Here is a 19539-nt window from a genome sequence, read left to right on the forward strand (position 1 = left end):
GTACAGCAGTAAAGTTTTATTCTAGTCAATGTCTTGACATTTATCTTCATTTACGTTGTTATCTAGAATCAGCACATAGCACCATCTGCATTATGGTGATATAACTGCTTTTGCCCCTATTTGACTTGACCTTCTCGCATTCTCCTCCGTGAATAATATTGATATGTGACAGGATTTTCCAACTAGTCTCTATCACCTCCTGCTCAGTCTGTAACATAACATTAGACTTGTTTCTCTTCGGGCTTTCTGGCTTCTGCTTTTCTTTCCCATAGTCTGGAGAAAAGCATTTAGTTTTCAGAAAGGATTCTCATTTAGACATCAAGTTATGTGTGCTTAGCTTCATACACTGTGCTAAACCCTCCTGAGGGCCTGGCCGTGAACTTTCACAACAGGAGCTGCTGAATGCTCAGTACTTTTAACAGTCTGGCTTCGTTTATAGGTGCTAAGCCCTTGAAAACTGTCAAGGCTAAGTGGATTCTAAAGGAGCTTGGAAACTATAGGGAAATGAAAAATTTCAGAGTTGAAATTGTCATTGACAAATACTTTGAAAGAGAAATTAAAACTATAACTCCGCGGCTTAAGTCAGTTTTAACTAGTAGAGGTCAGGACAAGGAAGACCTGCTTGAAGGGGAAGATTATTTTATCTGTGTCTACTCTAGGGCTCTTACCTCTGGTGCAGCATCTGGTCCCAGCCAAGGGCAGAGACAGAGCACAGGCCTTAGTAAACCTTGGGTCTGGTTCAGTCTGACAGTTAGTACTTTTGTAATGCCCAGAGCTCTTTGCGGAATCTGGACTACAAGGACTAAATGCCGCATCTAATATTCTTGTGTATCTTCGCGTTGTCGTTAAGGCAAAAAATTGTGTTGTCCCACTTACCGCGTAAACATACATATGAGACTTGGAGCACAAACTGAGACTCTCCCCATGACTTTCCATATAGTTGATTAGAAACCGTACGTGAATTTCTTTTGTGTCGTGTTTTCATTCTTCTTTTCTATAGCTGACTTGCTGTTGTTGTCATTATTTGTTTATATGGTGCCAGCATGAGAGTGTTTGGCACTTCATTAGCTGTCCCTATGTAAAGCAATAACTTGTAATTACTTTTGCGAGTGCCTTTAGGAATTAAGGAAATGGCGCATATGCATTCATGTGGCCTGTTTTAGAAAAAAGGTGGAGGCATCGTACTACTGCCCTGTTGGACCAGATGTATCTGGTATGCAAAGTGTGCCTGCCACATGTGGGCTAACTATGAAACAAAACTAAAATTTTAATCAAAGTCTCCATGCTTTTACAAAGAATTAAACAGCAGATTGTTAGGCGTGTAAGTAGGTCACACATTGTGTTCAGCCGTTGTGCTTTGTCCTTAGCCATCTGGCAACATGAATCAACGTCAGCTGGATGCAAATATAACACTGCAAAGGTGACCTTGGCAACGGTATTGGTCCACTGAGCAGAGACTACAGGAGGGTTACCTGCGTTTGCAAGTATATTTTAAGGGAAAATCAGAAAGTATGGGGGGTTTTATTCCGGGAAATCAATATGGCCTCAACTACCAGTTAGGTAGTCTGCTGTTTTTCGGTGATAGCTATACTGAGTTACAAATCAAGGATTTTTTTTTCATCTCTGTGTATACCTCTAAATTTCTGTGAACAACTAAGGATTCACTGAAATTCAAGGTGGCTGAATAAATGAGGTTGAAAGCACCAAATAAAACAAAAATAATCCATTATGGCCAATAGCTGTTAAAAAGAGAGATTCTGGATATTATCCAAGGATGTGTTTTTGAGGAAACTTGCACTTTGAAGCTTTCAGTTTTAAAGTCTCTGAAGCTTAATCCAGCAAACAGAAAATACTTTAGCTTAGTTGAAGTGCCAATGTCAAAACAAATGTGGCTGCAAGTTTTAATTCTGTGGTCTAAAATGTAAAATGAATAGAAAATTCCAAAAGAAAAACAATGCATAATAAAATTTCCCTATGTTGATTCCAACTCAAACATCACAGCATTGTTCACGTAGTTAAAGACTTGCTGGAGTGCGTAGTTAACTCTGCATTTCACAGCTTTACGTACTTTAGGTGTCAGTGTTTGAAATCTTTGGCTTAAGCATCTCACAGAATGACATGTCTGCATGACAAATTTAGAATCCAGTTCTGATGATTCCCAGTCCTGTTTTGAAACCACTAATCCTGTGGAGTTTTGTGGTCTGCTCAAGTTTTCCTAGTTGACTGCATTAGCAATGAAGTCAGAGTTTCCCTTGTATGGAAAATAAAAAAGTGGAGAGACAGTTTTATACATTTCCAGGTTCCATGCTATCTACAGAATGGGTTTAGCGTATGTCAGATCTACAGTGAAGAACTTCAGTCTCACTTTGTCCTGGCCGGAGGAAACATTTTCATTCTTAAACGTTCTCAAGTGTGGAGGCCATCAGGTTTCCTTATCCTGCCTTCGCCATGTTGTGACTCATGCGGTTAACAGCGCCGCTACAAAATAAGAATACAGTGCTGTTGTCTGCACACAAACATGCTAATTTAAAATGTATGTTCACATACCATAAACTAATTGTCTTCAAAATTTGGAGTTATTTTGTTTCTCCAGTTATGGCTAGGCCATATCAGAGTTTCCAGCTCTTTTTTAAATTATTTCTGAAAGCTATTTGGGAAAACAGAAATTACTCTTTTTATACAGTAAAAGTAGTGAACCACATATATTTGTTTCTATTTCTCTCTTGTGATACTAACTGCAAAAGCATTCTTTATACTAAATACTATTAGCAGATAACTAAAACAGAGAAAATTGCTGCTTAAAAGTTGTGTGAAGCTGTTATTAAATGGTTGGGATGCAAGTAGGAGTTAAGCATATGTTTACAGCTGCCCACAATAAACAACATCTCAGGCCAACGTTTGAGTGATGATGGAAGTCACGTTACTCTCAGTAGACTCACCTGCATGTGTCTGAGGGTTAGAATTTGGCCTGCTGAAGGCAGACTGGAATTGCAAAAGGAAAAATAACAAATGTTGAAACATAAAGTGCAATTTCATACGCTAAGGGCATTATTGTCCACTGGAGGTCACCTTTTCAACATAAGGGATAAAATCTGTTTTAGCATTACAGCCAGTAAGAGGTACATTCATATAAGGTACTGCTGCATCTCAGAGAAAGTTTGCAGGAACTCATCATATCCTACATCCACAACAACTGCATCCACAAAGAGTTTAGTTATTCACTGGGCATAAATGTGTTAGGGAAATAAGAAATTATGCTACTTCAAGTAGCTTGCAATGACCTTTTTATGCTTACTTAGATTTAAATGTTTCTCCAGTACCTGTGAACTATGCAGTTAGGTGATTCAGTTTCTCACTGATAACCAAGTCTGGCACTAAGCAGTGAGATTTCTAGGCCCTTATTCAGGAGCCTCGTTTAATTTAAAAAATAAAACTTAGAAGACTCATATTGACTTCATTAAGGATTTCTTTGGATTCAAGATGAAGTCATAGGCCCTCCTGAAAACGTGCAATTTGATACTAATTTCAAAAGACACCTTCCTGAATGACAGACATTTGAATCAGTGCAGCAGCAGGCATACTATGAAATTAGTGAATTCTAGCACAAATTCACAAAGTTAGATCAACCCAGAGACTCTAATTAAAGATTCATATTCCAAACAGAACTTAAAACTCATTAAAGCCAATCGTTTTAAATGTATGCATTGTAAGAGCATGTAAGCACCTACTTACAGCACTAACAGATTCCAAAGGGAACAATAATTCTCTAATAGTGTAAAAGAATTTTGCAGCAAACAAAATAGTTTACAAGTCATGCAAAAATGAGCCAACATTCAGAATGCCAAAAACCACTCTGTAACCCTTGGAGATTATTTTTGATAGTACTTGCTTAGCTGTATTCTAGACTGCTTCCCAGAAGCTATGACTTTTGTGGTTTTAAATAATAAAACTTTACAATTCAATTGAGTCTAACTTTTACTTTTAATTAAGGAAGTTAATTGGAAAATGTCCTTACAAATTAGGTTTCTCCCCGACATACTTTAAATAAATAAATTATGTTGGAAAACAAGATGGAGATAAATGAAGTAGTTTCAAGCTCTCAAAGAATGAGAACTATGTAGTCCTCTAAGCAGAAGTATGTTTCATCATATAAATATCAACATGTGCATTGATATTTATATACATTTATTAATTTAATTGCATTCTTTTACTAAGAAATGCAGGGAAAATAAGCACTATTGTGAATTGTTTGTATTGGTATCGCTTCCATTGTATTTGAATTTCACCATTGGCTAGTGCTGTTGAGCTGCTTCTAAACTGACCTAAGCTGAGCTAGTTCGTCAGAGCCCTGGTAAAGTTATTGTAGCAATTAAATACTTCTGGAGTGCAGCTCTTCTCCTGCCAGAGCTCAGAGATACCCCCCGCAGCCAGGGAATTGGCCACTGTCACTTAGCCATCCCTTTTCCTGAGAGTTTCTGTGCCACTGCTTTTACTGCTTCGTCAGGTGTGTCGAGCTGCCAGCGTAAATGAGCTGGGACAGAACCAAAAAACGTTACAGTCCGGTCGGGGTTCGCAGGCGATGATGGCTGCTGGCGCCCTGCTTTGATAGCCCCGAGAACCGTGCATTGAGACAGCCGCACCAGAGACCAGCCGCAGCCTTCTGCCCGGCCCGTCGGCGGAGAGGGCTGGATGAGATATGTAACCCCCTCCTTTCTTCCTTATTTGCAGTCCTGCCTATTAATGTAAACTCCATTTGGCAGCAGATTATATTAATGCACTTAATTAATTTAAGATACATCAGCCAGCAAGCAGATGCGGAATTTGTTCAGCATGCCTGCAAGGATGGCGTAATCTCCAGGAGAGAAAAGGAGGATTGCTGGAGATACTGTCTAATTTAGCTACACCAAATAATTTACCCATGAATGTGAACTGAAGCCCTCATTCTGAAAAAAAAATGAAAGAAAAAGAAAATCTGGAGCTACAGAAAATTAGAAACATAACAAGCTTACTTTAGCTTCCTTCTATTTTTGCAAAAATAATAGGATTCCATGCCTCCAAGAAATTATAGTGTTATTGAATTTGCAATAGCTCAGGACAGGAACAGAGCCCTTAAAATGCTTTATTCTGCATGGGCCTCTCCCAAAAAGATAGTTGCTTCCCGAACATAATCTTCAACCAGATGAACTGTATAAACCTTTGTGCAAGATTTAAGAATTTGTGTTATGAAAGACAACTCCAGGTATTTCTCTGTTCTTAAACCTAGTGAATGTTCACTGTGATTATTACATTAATTATATACTTATTAATAGGTATAATATTATTATAGGTATATAATAGGTATAATAATATTATACCTATTAATAGGTATGTAACAGGTGTCTTGTCATGACATTAATATTTTCAAGCACAGTTACTAAAAAAAAAAAAAAAAAAAAAAAACTAAGATATAATAAGAGACAGATGGGTATAGCAGTTTGAATAAGTCTTTATCCTAGGAAAAGCAAAATGAGTAAGATATCAGTCGCAGCCTGGGGAGGGGTTAACACTGCCTTGTGGGGGGTGAAGAAGAAGGAGCTTTATTGCAGGGTGTAAAAGGATGTAAGTAGAAAGATGTATCAGTGACATAAGAAACGCTGCACCAAAGGGAGATGCAAATATGAGCCCCGTGCTGGCATAGCGTGTGGCGATAGCTGCTTCTCTTCACATCAAACAGCGCTGGGCCAAAGATGTCAGTGGCAGACGCGCACCACGGTCTGCCACACGAATAGTGTATCCTCTCTTCCGTGCAGCAAGAAGGAAAGAGAGATCTTTTCAACAGTAAATATGACAAATAATAGGAACAATAATCCTAATGTATCCACACAGCTCCATGCCTCAAGAGAAGTTGCTCAAGTAATTTTGGGGTGTCAAAGAAAATGCTAGTAACTAAGTGGATGATGTCTAAAATCCATGTACTTTATAAAATCAGGCCTGAAAATTCACATAAACACTGAGATTTTTTGTTTACCTCGTAAGCTTTGTCAGTCTTGTAAGCCTCCTTGCAACATTTTAAAATACCACCACCTCGAATCAGTCATCACTTGGTATTTAGCTTGGTGAATAAAGAGGTCTGCCATTTATTTTGCTGGCCCATAACTGGTACAGTTTTGGTTTGGACCTTCTTACCATTGTTTCTGAATGATGCTGCTCTGAGATAAGCATCTCCAGAGCTTTTGGGAATTGATGCCTGTTAATCTTATCTTTCATAGCATTAACCAATTGGAGTGTAAATTCTGAAATAATGCACACATGGTACTCAGACAACTAGCTTACCTGGGCTCATTTAAAAAAAAAAAAAAAGAGAGATGTATGCATTGTCTCTGGTGTTTTTCTGCTGACAAAGTGGGTAAGAAACCCTAAGCTATTCAAGACTTGGTGCAAATGAAGAGCTAATATTTGTTGGCACCTGATTTGAGAAAGCTCCGAAGAAATGTCTATTTAGAAACCTGAAAGGTTGTTGCCTAGAAGTGATTTACATTTGTATAACGTTCTGGCCTTTGCATCTTAAACACAGACTTCTTGGGGAAATGCAGTTCAGCATGCTGTGATTGATAAGACAAGCCTGAGCAGATTTTAGCTTTTTGCTGGGGGAAAAAAGCAAGAATTCTTGAAGAAAAAAGTTCACTCACTAGTGAGCAGAAGTAACGCACATTCTACTTGTAATTGCCTCTTCTTTCATTTATGAGGTTTAGTGAAAGGAGATAGGGACTGCATAGCCCTTTTTTATTCTCTAGAACTTTGGTATCGTGATAAAGTCTTTTTTCCAGGTCCGAGTCAGTACTGCTTTCCTGGTAACTCCGGCATTAGAAGCTTAAACATCATGAACATGAATGCTCAGAATTCCAAACACTCCAAGTACAAAAGAATTGTAGCACAAGAATCAGCACAATCAGTTGAAAATGGTTTTGTATAAACCTGGTATCAAAAGCATGGGTGGATAGGGTCAAACCCAGATGCCACCTGCAGATATTCTCTCCTGGCATAGAACTAAGGTATTATTCTCTTTAAGTCCAGAAAGGGCTGGAATCGAGACAGCAAGGCAGGGTGGTCCCCAGCATTACTGTGCCAAGAAGGAGCTCCAGCAAACTGTGCTCTGAGTTCCTCAGATGGCTCATAAAATCACAGCTGAGCCTGCACTTCTGCAATGTTGAAAAGGTGAATTTTAGAGGTTGCCTCCTATTTTTCCCTCTTTGCCTAGGTTTGCTTTGGCCATTTTGTCACTGCTTATTTTTTTTTATGAACTACAGAATTCAGTAGTAAGTATAGACTTTCAGTCCACCAGCTGAGTCAATAATATGCTGATTTTATAGCTAATTCTTCAGGGTTATATGCTGTTTGAAACAGGAAATCCATGATTTTAATTAACAGTAAATAGGAAATAGTCTGCTGTGAATTGATCTTAAACAGGTACTGCTGTACTAAATTAATTCAAAATAAGTAGGATTTTCCATTCAGCAAATTGATATTAAGGTATCTTGAGTTTATCAACTATAGCTGTGTCATCTGTTTGAAACTAACTTTGGTTTCAGAAAAAAATGAAGCTGAAAATCTGTTCTTATACACAAACTAATGAGCTTAATATACAATCCTGAGCACAGGGAGAGAAGAGATTTCCCCCATGTAGTCATTTGAAGAACTAATTGGCATATATATTACATCTTACAAAATAAAAGGAAGTAATAATGATTTATGGAAAAAACAAGATTTTTGTTTGTTTATTTCACCATCATTTAATGTTTAATGAAAATTTTAGGAGACTTGACATTTTCTTGATCTGGTGTTTGACTAAAAGATCCTTTTATCTGACACTTCATTAGGAAGAGGATTTAGATTTTGAACATTCTTATGAAATAAATCTTTTACTACAGGGAAAGCTGTGCAATCTGGTATATTTAACACAAAGGAGGATTTAAAAATTGCCTAAGCTATCTCGCTAGCTCTTTAATACAACATCATGCTATTGCTTTCAGTTTTTAATAGCACTAAATTTGAACCAATAAATTATATTTTGTACCATTTTGTACATGGGAGAATTGAGGTTAAAGCAGTGAAATGATTTATGGAACGTCACAAAGGAAATCAGTTGGATGGACAAGAATGCTAAACTTCTTTTATTTATTTGAGGCATTGGATCAATGAGATATCCTTTTGGCTGAATCTGATCTCAGTTGCACTGGCATTTGCTCATAACCATTTCAGTGATGTTGCTGGTATCACTTTGGATTTATACTAATGCAATTTAAAATGGGATTTTGGGTTAGAGGAAGAATCGTCTTTAATTTGCAATGTTCAAAATTGTAAGTATCATTTACAGAACAAAAGATAGTGTCTCACCATCAAGATCAGAGGGCTTGATTCTTTACATCCTCTGAAGATAATTTATATATGAGCCACTGAGAAAAGAAAGAGCAGCAGTTTATGAAACAACTCTTTTTTTTTTTTTTTTTTTCTCTCATATATCACTAGCTGGGAAAGCCAAACGCAGCATTCGCTGTTTTCTTTCACTGTGCTCATTGATAAACTGAAACAAAACTGAATATAAAATAAGCTGCATTTGTAAAAGTACTAGCATGTACTTAACTCTGAAGGTGAGGAGAGGGTGCATCTTGGACAAAACTGTTCAAGGGTGGATATGGAAAGAGGTAAGACCATGGTCTTTCCAGTGCCTGTCCATTATGCTGGCCAAGAGATTCCACTTCTCCAAAGGGCAAACATACAGGCTTCCTACAGCAAGAAAGGGAACAACATTTGTGTCAGTAAACTCAGTAATTTAAAGCCAGATTGTGGCTAGTCTCCCATGTCAGTGTATGGAGGCATTAAAAGAAGGGCAAAGGAACAGGAGGTGACAGAGGCTCCAGGGAAAGACCATCTGAGAGCCTGCGTCACATCAGAGAAAAACATATCGTCCTGTGGCAAAAAGGAGATAAGACAGGGAGAGAAATGGGAGTTTTAGGGAAGCTGAGCCTATCTTGATGGCTCTTCCAGTGCTCGTGGAAAAAAAAAAATCCAGATTTAAATTACGCATTGATGAAAACAAGGGCAGAATTCCATCTCCCAGACTGCGCAACCGCCCCCTAGTATTTGCAGACACTGGGCATCTTTGGCACCTTTGATAGTTTAAGCAATGAGAGAACGATCCATACAAGATCTACTGTTTACGGCACACTGTAAAAAAAAAATCAAATAATGTAGTACCTTTGCTAAATTGGGGAAATTAGTATATTTCACTGAAAAGCTTTTGGGCTTTACACTCTTTGACCTGTTTACTGTAAGGACGGAGGGAAGATTGAGCCTTCTTAGAATACTGCTGCAGGCTGTGCTCTTACAAAAATAACTTAACTAGGTTAGCTGGTACTTAACTAGGCATCAGACAAGTAGTTCCATTTTTGGGTACTAGATACGTTATTTTAAAATCATGCATTGTGCTGGCAGAAAACCTAATTATTTTTAAGATAGAGTTTAGTTGGTTTCTCTTGGTTTTATGGTTCACCTCAGAAGCCGGAGGTCCTTCCTGCTCCTTATGTATGTGTATGTATTCATCTTCGTAATACTTGAGTTAGAGGACAAGTGAGAATACAGCATTGCTTAGCATGAAATATTGAGATACCTAACATTATCAAAGGACTGAGTATTTAATAGATTAAGTCTGTAAGAGAGGAAAAGTGTCCTCAACAATACAGGGTCATGTATAAAGACTCTGCAAGCTTCCTACTCTCCTTCTATGGCATAGCAGATTTTGTAAATAGCGATGGTTTTCAGTGCAGAAGCCGTGGTACTCAGGCAGGAATCCAGCTTTCTGGTAATGAGAGTGGCGTAGGACAGCTGAAAAGGCTTAATTATCATGTCAGAAAGATGTTAGAAGTTCTCAGTTGAAGCTCTTGGTGGCCGTGTCACCACAGCAAATGAAAGAACTTTTGACTTCTGTTCTTTTAGTACCTCATGAATAATCGTAACAACAAAAAATCATTCTCAGTAAAAATACAAAATACACCTATATTTCTATACCTTGTTTATCCCACTCCCGATGAGAATCAGTCTCTTTGAGTCTCTCTTTCCCTTTAATTGACAGGGTTGGAACCTGTTTTTCATAATTGGTGATGAACCATAAAAGAATCCCTCACCAAACTGTTGTTATGGACTAGCTGTAGTAATACTGACTTCCTTAACATGCTTTCCATTTTTTAAAGTAATTTTGACTTTTGTAATAAGTAGTGGGTTCACAGGTGTTGCCTGATTAGCTCTCAGACTACAGCAATATGCCAAATACATCTGTGGAATGAACTTTAATTTACTCTGACTGATACCAGTAGCGAAATTCAGATTGACTTCAGTGAAGCAAGACCATGTCCTAAATGAGTAAGTCTTTGAGACTTTCAATTAAAAGAATCCACTGAGACATTCATAGAATCTCACTGATCTCATTACCACAATACATTAACTGTTCATGCTTAACCAGATGAACAAGAGCTCTGTAGGAAAGATACACTGGTATGTAAAAAATCCTGAATTGGAATTTACATATATATTTTTCATTTATTATATTAATGGAAATATACTTCTAAAAAATAAGTTACATTTCCTTGATCTTTGTTTAGCTTGCAAGTTAATAGATGTTATTCTACAGACAGGAAAAGTGATAGATACAAATTTCATACAGAATTTCAGTTGTGCTTTGCCTGAATCTTGAACTGAGATTCGAGATTTTATTTTTTTTAATCAAAAAATGTATTTACAGACTTCATCTTTTGCCCTTTATGGAATTGTTGGATAATAATACATTTTTTTTAAATGGTGTAATTCAAGTAATCAACAGGAAGCAGGATTGGAAATCTACTTTTTGTGTCCAGGAAGAGAAATATGAGAGATTATTATTAAGACTACTCTTGCTGCAGTTGGATTGTGTATGTAAAACCTAAGTGTGAAATTGCATAGTGATTGATTTCACTTATATTATTGTTAAACCAGTGATTTTTCACTGATGTGCAATAGAATTAACCTGGATTGACTATACGCTTTCACAGAGTGAGATCAGCATGAAAACCATTCTCTTTCTTCTGCATTTCTTCCTCCATCCATCTAGTTCCCACCCAGTCTCAGATCAAGGAATAAGCAACTTAACATGTGTGCACTCTTTGTAGTAGAGATGTGGAGGATCTTTTCTGATCCGTGGAAGATAAGAATATAATAACATTTCACAATTTTTTTCAATATAAGATGACAGGTTGCTACTTTATGCTACTTTGAGTGTTTTTGTACTGTTTCTGTGTTACCATAAGCTAGATTTTGTCTTAAGTGTGTGTTTGTACCACTGTGCTGTAGATTACATCCATGGGAAAGCATGCACTCTATCTTTTCTTCTCCTTTTCCTTTTTTTGTTTTGCAATTCAAGCTTCTGTTTTGCAAATTTAGTCTTCTGATGTCTGTATAAAGAATATTCTTATTTAAATACATCTGTTTGAAGATGAACTCTACAGCACATCTACAAACAAATGTTAAAGGAAGCATGATTAATAATAATTTAGGCCAGAGCTTCCACAAAGTCCAAGACAAGTTTGCTTGGTCCATTGGCTGACTAACAGACAGTATATGCTCTTTTCCAGATGGCACATTCTTTTTTTCCCCAACTTAGTGGCCAGTGAGCAATGCTTGCATCTTAGCAGGCCAAAGTTGCAGCAGAAACACGTCCCTCAGATTGCCAACCAGTGAACATTGATGGGCATGTTATAGTACAGATATACAAGCAGGAACGAGGCCTGGATGTTTAATTTCTAAAAATCTGAAGCACTTTTCCACTTCCACTCAAGGTGCCCTTGAAAATCTTTTCTTTTTTCTTTAACATGGTGGTTTTGTGCTGTTGTGGTCTGTGAAAATAATGTAGGTGTAAGCCAGAGGCAGAGCCAACAGCAACACATCTAAGTTGCCAGGTGAAAAACTGAGAGAAGTGTGAATTTTTGATAGAACTAATGGAGTGCTATGAGGGAGCCCTTGTGGGTAAGCAATATTCTCTTTTTATTTCCCCTGATAAAATATATCTTTCTTTATCATATTTTTAAATGTTCATAAAAGATAATTGTAAATACGAATAGATTCATATTAACAACATCTAATTTGGAGTATAAGGCCAGCACAATTTATTGCAGTACGTGACCAGATTCTGGCTACATTTCTACGCACTTGCAAGAATATAAATCTAGACTGAATACAGCAGTATTTCTTTATAGTCATGTCACAATAAATGAAAACACAGCACAGCTCCTAATGACTGCTTAGAAACCAGAAATATAAAATGCTCCCTTTTTGTGATCCTTTGTACATGTGAGGACACATTCAGGATTATCAAATTAAACAGAATATAGCTTAAACTTGCACTGAGTTATTCCTGGGCTTTCTGCTTTAGAAGCTGTCTCCAGAAAACTACCGAGAAAACAGCATTAGACGTTGACTATGAATAGCAGATAGTGTTTTAACACTTCCCCATCATTAGTGTTCTTCCACAGTCTAGTTCCCACGTGTCTTCTCTCTATGGTGTTGTCCTTGCGTTAATAAAAGAAATAGCTATTTGGCTGCTTAGTTATGATTTGGGAAAGCATGCATACTGTCTGTGTTGTATTATCTATACATCCAAGTTTTCACAAAAAGCTACCTAAAACAATGTCTGTACATACAGAAAGATAATTCTAATACTAAACTCAAGAAGTTGCTTGGGGAATATGAACCAAGACCGTGTAATTGTGTTCAACAGAATGAGAAACAGCTTCAAATCCAGTGTTTATTTTAATACATGTGCTTCTGGCTTTCTCTTACACTGCAAGACAATGCTGGAGCTTCATAACTTATGAGCACCCTGTGGTAAATATGTGTAAAATACATGATATTTGTCTGTTACACTAATGTCTTTTGGATTGAGAGAATCCTAATGGTGCAAGTGCACAGAGTGTATTGTTAAAAACTGTAGGCTGTATAGGTTTTGAATGATGTATACTTTACTTACAACAAAAGAGTTGTAACTTTATAATTGCATAGCGCTGTGGAATTCATGCTATCCAGATATCTCTGTTACATTCAATGGACTGTGTTTTGAGTACTTGCTAAATAAGCAGCTTAATTAAGTAGAGTTGTTTTGCTATCATTTTTGGATGTTGCTTTTTGGAAATGTTTATTTTTTTGAGCCTGACGTTTGCCCTCCAGGTAGGTAAAATCTGCACATTTGCAAATGTATGCCTACTTTGCACACTAGTGTCCTGGCGTGTGAGCACTAACCAGTGCATGCCTGCAATCACCTGCATGCAAAGTAGACACACATTTTCGCAAACACAGATGTGTCCTTAACAGGGAGGCTGGCTAAAAATGGTGCCATAAGTGAGAAAATGCAAGAATATTGAACCAACTAAGGAAGTTAGCAAGAGGATGCTATAAGTGTTCTCCAAGATTGGTTTTAGGGGAATTTCTAGTCAAATCCTAGCATGGCTTTAGTAGGTATGAGCCTCATTGAAGTAACTGTGCCAATATCCACAATATCAAAATGTTTGTGTGCTGCAAACATGTATGGAATTTTGTAAAAAAAAAAAAAAAAAAAAAAAAAAAAAAGGCCAGTATTAAGTAAGGGCACTTTAACTGATTTGTCTGTCAATGGGAACACAAAACCAGTGAAGTGTATAGATCAAAGGAACGGAAAAATGAAGTGCATCAGGGAAGTGATAGGGAAGTGTGCAAAACAAAGCAGTTTGCTTTTTTCACTTTACATTTCACCTTCTTGCTGCTATATTTTTTTCTGCTACAAACTATCACCTTCTGCTTCCTCAGCTAATATTTTAGATTCATTTTGCATGTCAAAATGGTGCAAGCTACCACTATCACTGGCACCCATTTCCTGACTGTCTTATACCCAATATGTATCTTATAACACCATTTGTGTCAGTGTTAATGCAGTAGTTTTACAGCCCACTGCTACCAAGGTGAGAAAGAGTTCAAGGAGAAAACAGATAAAATGGTTTCATTAATTCATAGCAACACAAAAGATGGCATAAGTTCCCTTGCATAGAATTTCCACCAAATCCAGCCACCTCTAAGCTAGCTAATTACAATTTTTGCCTGCCATTGTGACTCCATTATAAGACACTTATGAATCTGCATGAATGTAAAATGAGGACACCGTGTTCAAATATATTGTTTGCTTCTTTACCATTACCAAGGAAGTGACTCAATAATTATATTCAGTTTATAAAAAAATGCTTTGAGAGGAAATGTGACAAATTCTAAAAGTTCTGCTTCAGTTATTAAGCTATTTTAACTTAAAACATTAAACCAGAAAACTTAATTTTGTGCTATTGTTTTGTTTCTTTTTAAAGGTTTCAGTTTTCAGTTTCATTTGTAGCATTAGCAGCCAACAGCTAAGACAAAGCAATAAAAATGACGTCAATGAACTTGGATGCAATTATTCCAGGGTTGAGTCTGACCTAGTACCACTATAGTACATTGGCTGCCGTTATAACTCTGGCTCTTGGACATTGTAAATAAAATTCAAGGTGGTATTTGCCACCTTGAATATGTGGTAAAGTACATGATGTGGAAGTATCAAGACTTTAGTGGCACCAACTCTGTCATAAAATAGCAATGATTTAGCTTGTACAAACAGTACCAAGTCTAGCAGTGGACTCATGAAGATACTATCCATATGAAGCAGTAAATCTCTTAGTACTGAAATAACACTGTATTTTAGAGTGAAACAAGACAACACAATAATTTAGCACAACAGAAAATGAAAAGTACTGCAGCCACTTGAAAATGTCATGGTAATTTTGCTTGAATACTACACTTAGGAAGAACCAAAAAGTCACCCTTCTTTACATTCAGTTCTGTAATTTTTTAGCCATTTTCTAGTAAACGTATAAGCTAAAAACCTTAGGTCCTTTTGGCTGCTGTTGAAGTACCTCCAGGACTTCTCTGATCCAACCTTAGACCTCTCTGAGAGAGAGGATTTAACTTAAGGGTGCTCAGAGTGGTGTGTGATGAACCACAGCTATCCCAAGGAGTCAGCACTAATTAGCATGCAGCTGCCTGCAGTACTTTAGGGTCTTCTAGGCTGAGAGGCCAATGTGAAAATACTGCCACTCTTTCCAAACATCAAGCAGAAGTCTCAACTCGAAGAAAAAGGCAACTGAGCAGTAGTAATGTCCCCAACGACATTGTGTCCTGCACCTCTTCCAGCTCAGGCACTCGTGACAGACTGACTCTAAGGGAACAGGCCATCTTGTGAAGCCCAGCACCACCTTTGTAAGCAGTTGGTGTTGTCCTTGAAGTTTTTCTATCCAACCTGCATTGACTTAATGTGATTAGGCCTGATTGCAGTCGGAGGCCCTCCTGCTGCAATGGCCATAGGTATTTTTTCAGACAAAGAGTTCAGGAAGCATGGCTTATGCTCATTTTTTCTTCAAGATATGCTTCTTTCCTCCTCTCAGAAAGAAAGATGCCATTCTTGTGTTGTTTCTAAGCTTCAACTCAGCTAAACCGAAATCTCTCACGTAACATGGTTGACATATTGTCCTCTTTTAATATGGAGTGACAGGTTGTAATAAGTAGACTGGTTTCTCTGCCTAACACCTTGCTACCAACGAGTCAAAAGTTAATGAGCCAGCACACAGAAGCACAAAGTGATCTTTTGTTTTTTATTAAGTGCGTAGATTAAAGAGATGTTATGTTACTGTAATGCACAGAATTATGTCATTTCAGCTTAGAGTAATTGTTAATCAACTCAAATTGAAATGATCCTTGGTTTTGTTTTAAAGAGCATAGAAGAACAAGAAGTAGAGGAAAAGCAGAAGTAGAAATGGAATATGAGACTATAGTGAAAGTGAGTGAACCATTCCCCTTTCTATCTAGTAATGCTAATGTTGTTTTCATTTTACATGTCAAAACTTGAGTCAGGAGTGTCCACAATTTATTGCCTGGTGGTTCTTCTGAAATCTTTGAACATTTATAGCCCTAATGATTATCTGCTAGCTGCATAACATATGCTGCCCCTGGCCATTACATTCTTTTTATACTGGGAAAGCAATTTCTGGCTTCTTCAAATCATCCCCCACCCCATTGTCTGCCTGCCTGTTTTATTTATTGCTGCTTTTGCCCCACCTCAGTGCAGCAGTCAGGAGCTGTATGTAGCAGCATGATTATACGAGCTTTCTTTCCACAGCCCTTTGGGTCATCAGAATATTCTCTGCTCTCTGCTCACAGTAGCTGCAGTACTCTGAGATGAGAAACACTATTAAATATTTATCTGAAAAGGTAAAGAAGATTTAGGGGTGGGAGAGGATGGGTGGGAAGAAGTGTGGAAGGAAGAGCTGAGAGCAGCTAAAAGGGGTGGGAAAAGGTGTTGAAGTAGGAATGCCAAGTATCTCTGGAGGAGTAAGCAAACCAGATAAAATAAGAAATTGTCATCTGGGACACCAGACTATGGGATGTGGAGAGAAAGGATAAACCAGGGCATCAGAGCAGGAAGAAAAATTTAGAGAAAATAAGAAAATATGATGAATGTGAATCAGTAAAGCAGAATTAGTGAAGCCTAAAGGGAAAGATTTGGAGGTGAGTTTTTCAGAAAAGAGGAAGGGAGCAAAAGACAACTGGGGAAAGGCAGTCTAGCCTGGAAGAAAGATGAAAGTAGATTAAAGTAAAAGATTTTTTTTCATTGCTTTATGGAAAAGCTAATGATTATAACATGTTAATAGAATGAATTAGTATTTCAGGGATATCTCTGTCATCAGGAGACATAAATGCTTGTAAGTGAGCTTCCTGAAACTGCCTGTAAATATGGTTGTGCCAGGAGGTCTTGCACTTTGATGGGTAAGTGGGTGGGAGTAAACCACAGTTCTGTCACTAAACTGGTGATTCATGTATCCTTTGTATTTTTATTTAATCCCTCTTCTATTGCTGACTTCTGGATTGCTTTGATATGCTTTGCTTCTCTTTGATGAGAGAACCACCATAGCTTCTCAGGGAGGACTGTATTTGGTAACAAAACCTGCCTTTCTGCTGTAATTACTTGGCTGCAAGGGGTTGGGTTACTTGCCAGACAGGCACCTACATGCAGCCTTTGCTTTTCAGTGTCTGCTGGCTCATCTAGCACACCTGTTCGGGAGTGAATGCAGCAGCCTTCTCGAGAGCGCTGTGGCTCCTCATCTCTAGGGAACATCCTTGTCTGGCTTCTCACCACCCCTCTCAGCCTGCCAAGTGATGAAGCAGTTTGTGTTGGCACTCTGGGCACTTGTGTGACCCTCTGACCTTGGGAGGAAAGGAGGAGGAGGCGGCAATGACGCCTTCCTCGCAGTCTGGTTCCCAGTCCCTGCTACCCTTGCACTGGCAAATTCTCTTCTCGTCTTTTAAAACACAGGAGGTTGCAGGGCTGCTTCCATTTGTTGGAGCTGTGGTGTAGAGCTCCAGGGTTTCTGCTCTTCAGAGAGTTGGAGCATACAGGTGAGTGCAGCAGGTGGTGGAGAGCTGTGGAGGAGGAGGAATTCTCTCCAGTCGCAGACAGTAATGGTAGAAGGAAAGACTCAGTTCACCACACACACAAGTAACAGCGCTTCTGTAAATCACAGTCCTTCCCTGTGACCACCTGGGGCTCCGTTTTTGGAACTACTCCTGTTGCAGTCTGCGTGATATCTACCAGTGTAAGCACAGTGCTGAAGGAGCATCTTTACTGTGATCTCTGCTCTGCTCCTTGGCTAGCATCAGTATGTTGACTCCTTGAATTTCTCCATGGGTTGTTTTAGCAGCCTCCTTTTTTTTTTTTTAACACTTACCACGTATGCTTCTGTGGACTTGTATTGGTAAGAAAGAAGGAACCAGCTCTGTGTGTTTGATCTGTTTGCACAGTTGAGACTGGCTTCTAAACTCTGGTGAAATACAAATGTTTTTTTATGCTTCTTTTTTTCTTTTTTTTTTTTCTTTTGACTGCTAAATGAAGTGTGACTGTAACTTGATTTGTTCAGCTCTTTTGTTGCGAATCACCTGTCTCTGTCCACATGGACAATAACATATTCTATATGTACCATTACATGCTTATGGTTTATCTTAATGTTTTTGAAAAAAAGTGATCATTTTTCAAAGACTTTTTAAAAAAAGAATACAGTTAATTCTAAATATTGTTTCATTCTCTCATTGTGGTAAGGTCATAGATTAAAATTGCTAGGTGGATCCCTGATTTCATGACTACTGTTTTCCTCTTCGATACAGGCAAGACAACTAAGAATGCACATTTCCTGAGCAAAGTAGCTGTGACAAAAGAAAGTAGAGGCCATAATGAATATGTTGGCAACTTGACAGTATTCAGAAGAGTGACTTACTGGAGGTGGCAACATCAAATTGGCACCAGTTCACCACCAAACTGGGATTTCTATGTTGTTTTGTGTTTGAGGGTCATGAAAATACTGTTTCCTCCTCTTAAGAGATGTGCTGTCTTCCTTTCCTGAAAAGCAGCAGCATGTGAATGGAAAGAGAAACACAGAAGTATCTGTGTTAACTCTGTTCCTCTCATACGTTGCTTGTATTTTAAACAATATGATGTCCATCTCGTATCACTTGCTTGAACAAATTAGGATATATTGGGAGGATGGGGGTGGGAACTGGGCAGTCCAATTGGATACTGCAAAAGTAGAAGAAAATCAGACCTCTGGGAAGAACCTTCTGTGGTGTCATGTAATTGTGGATATCTCATCCACAGGAGTTGCTTCTTTCCTTTGCTTCCTCCTCCTCTCAGGACTTTAACCTCATAGACCGTATGTGTAGGGAATGGTGTCAGGGGAAGTACCATTCAGGGAAGCCTACGAAATAATAAGTGAGAAACAAAATGGATCAACACTGAGCACTCGGGGAGCTCCAAAATGATATGAGGGAACCCATCAGTCCCGGGTTCCCCTCACTGCCAGCAAATGTGAGACTCAGGAGAAGAAGCTTTTTTTCCTTCCGTACCTTTCTGCCCCAAGATCTCACTGCTTCATCTGTAGGACAAGGCATTTTGAATGTCATATTTTAGCTGTTCCAGATAGCAGTAGGTCAGGCTGCACAGAAGGAAAGAATCCACCCAAGTATTCATGTATGCCATCAAGCGGTGTCTCAGCTCCTGCCCCCATATGAGGAAGCACTGGTTTCAGCTTACCAGAACTAGTGACCTCAGAGAATATTTGCATGTAGGAGAGGTATGTAATCCTTGTAAGCCATGATGATGGCTGTGCAGAAATCTGGAGAAATGACCAAAATTGACAACTTCATTCAAGGACTGTCACGTCCACAAATGACTAGATTGTAGACATATATAGGAGGAATTTTCTCTTAGTTAATGATGTTTTGATTTATGTCTGTCAATAGCAGAAGTTTCAAATTAAAATATTAAAATATTAAGGCAAAATAAGACAACATAGACTTACCAGTTAAGTCTGGGCATGTGAGTCTGTTTTCCATGCAGAGTGACTGTTCCAATAGGATAGTTTGGCTGGGAAAGAACGGCTC

At 38.3% G+C, this 19539-nt stretch overlaps 1 protein-coding gene across 2 annotated transcripts in view; it reads left to right on the forward strand.

The window, feature by feature from the left end:
* The window catches only part of PLCB1 (phospholipase C beta 1), a 425476-nt gene that overhangs the window by 381120 nt on the left and 24817 nt on the right, over positions 1 to 19539 (forward strand). The window contains exon 32 of one of the 2 annotated variants that reach the window (XM_062571530.1): positions 15825 to 15889. The exons of the other annotated variant lie outside the window; for it this stretch is intronic. Within the exon in view, the coding sequence (XP_062427514.1) occupies positions 15825 to 15863 (39 nt within the window). The 3' untranslated portion in view covers positions 15864 to 15889. The remainder of the gene's footprint in view (positions 1 to 15824; positions 15890 to 19539) is intronic. 2 annotated transcript variants of the gene reach the window in all.

Source organism: Rhea pennata, chromosome 3 (genome assembly GCF_028389875.1).
Source record: "Rhea pennata isolate bPtePen1 chromosome 3, bPtePen1.pri, whole genome shotgun sequence".
Lineage (NCBI taxonomy): Eukaryota > Metazoa > Chordata > Aves > Rheiformes > Rheidae > Rhea > Rhea pennata.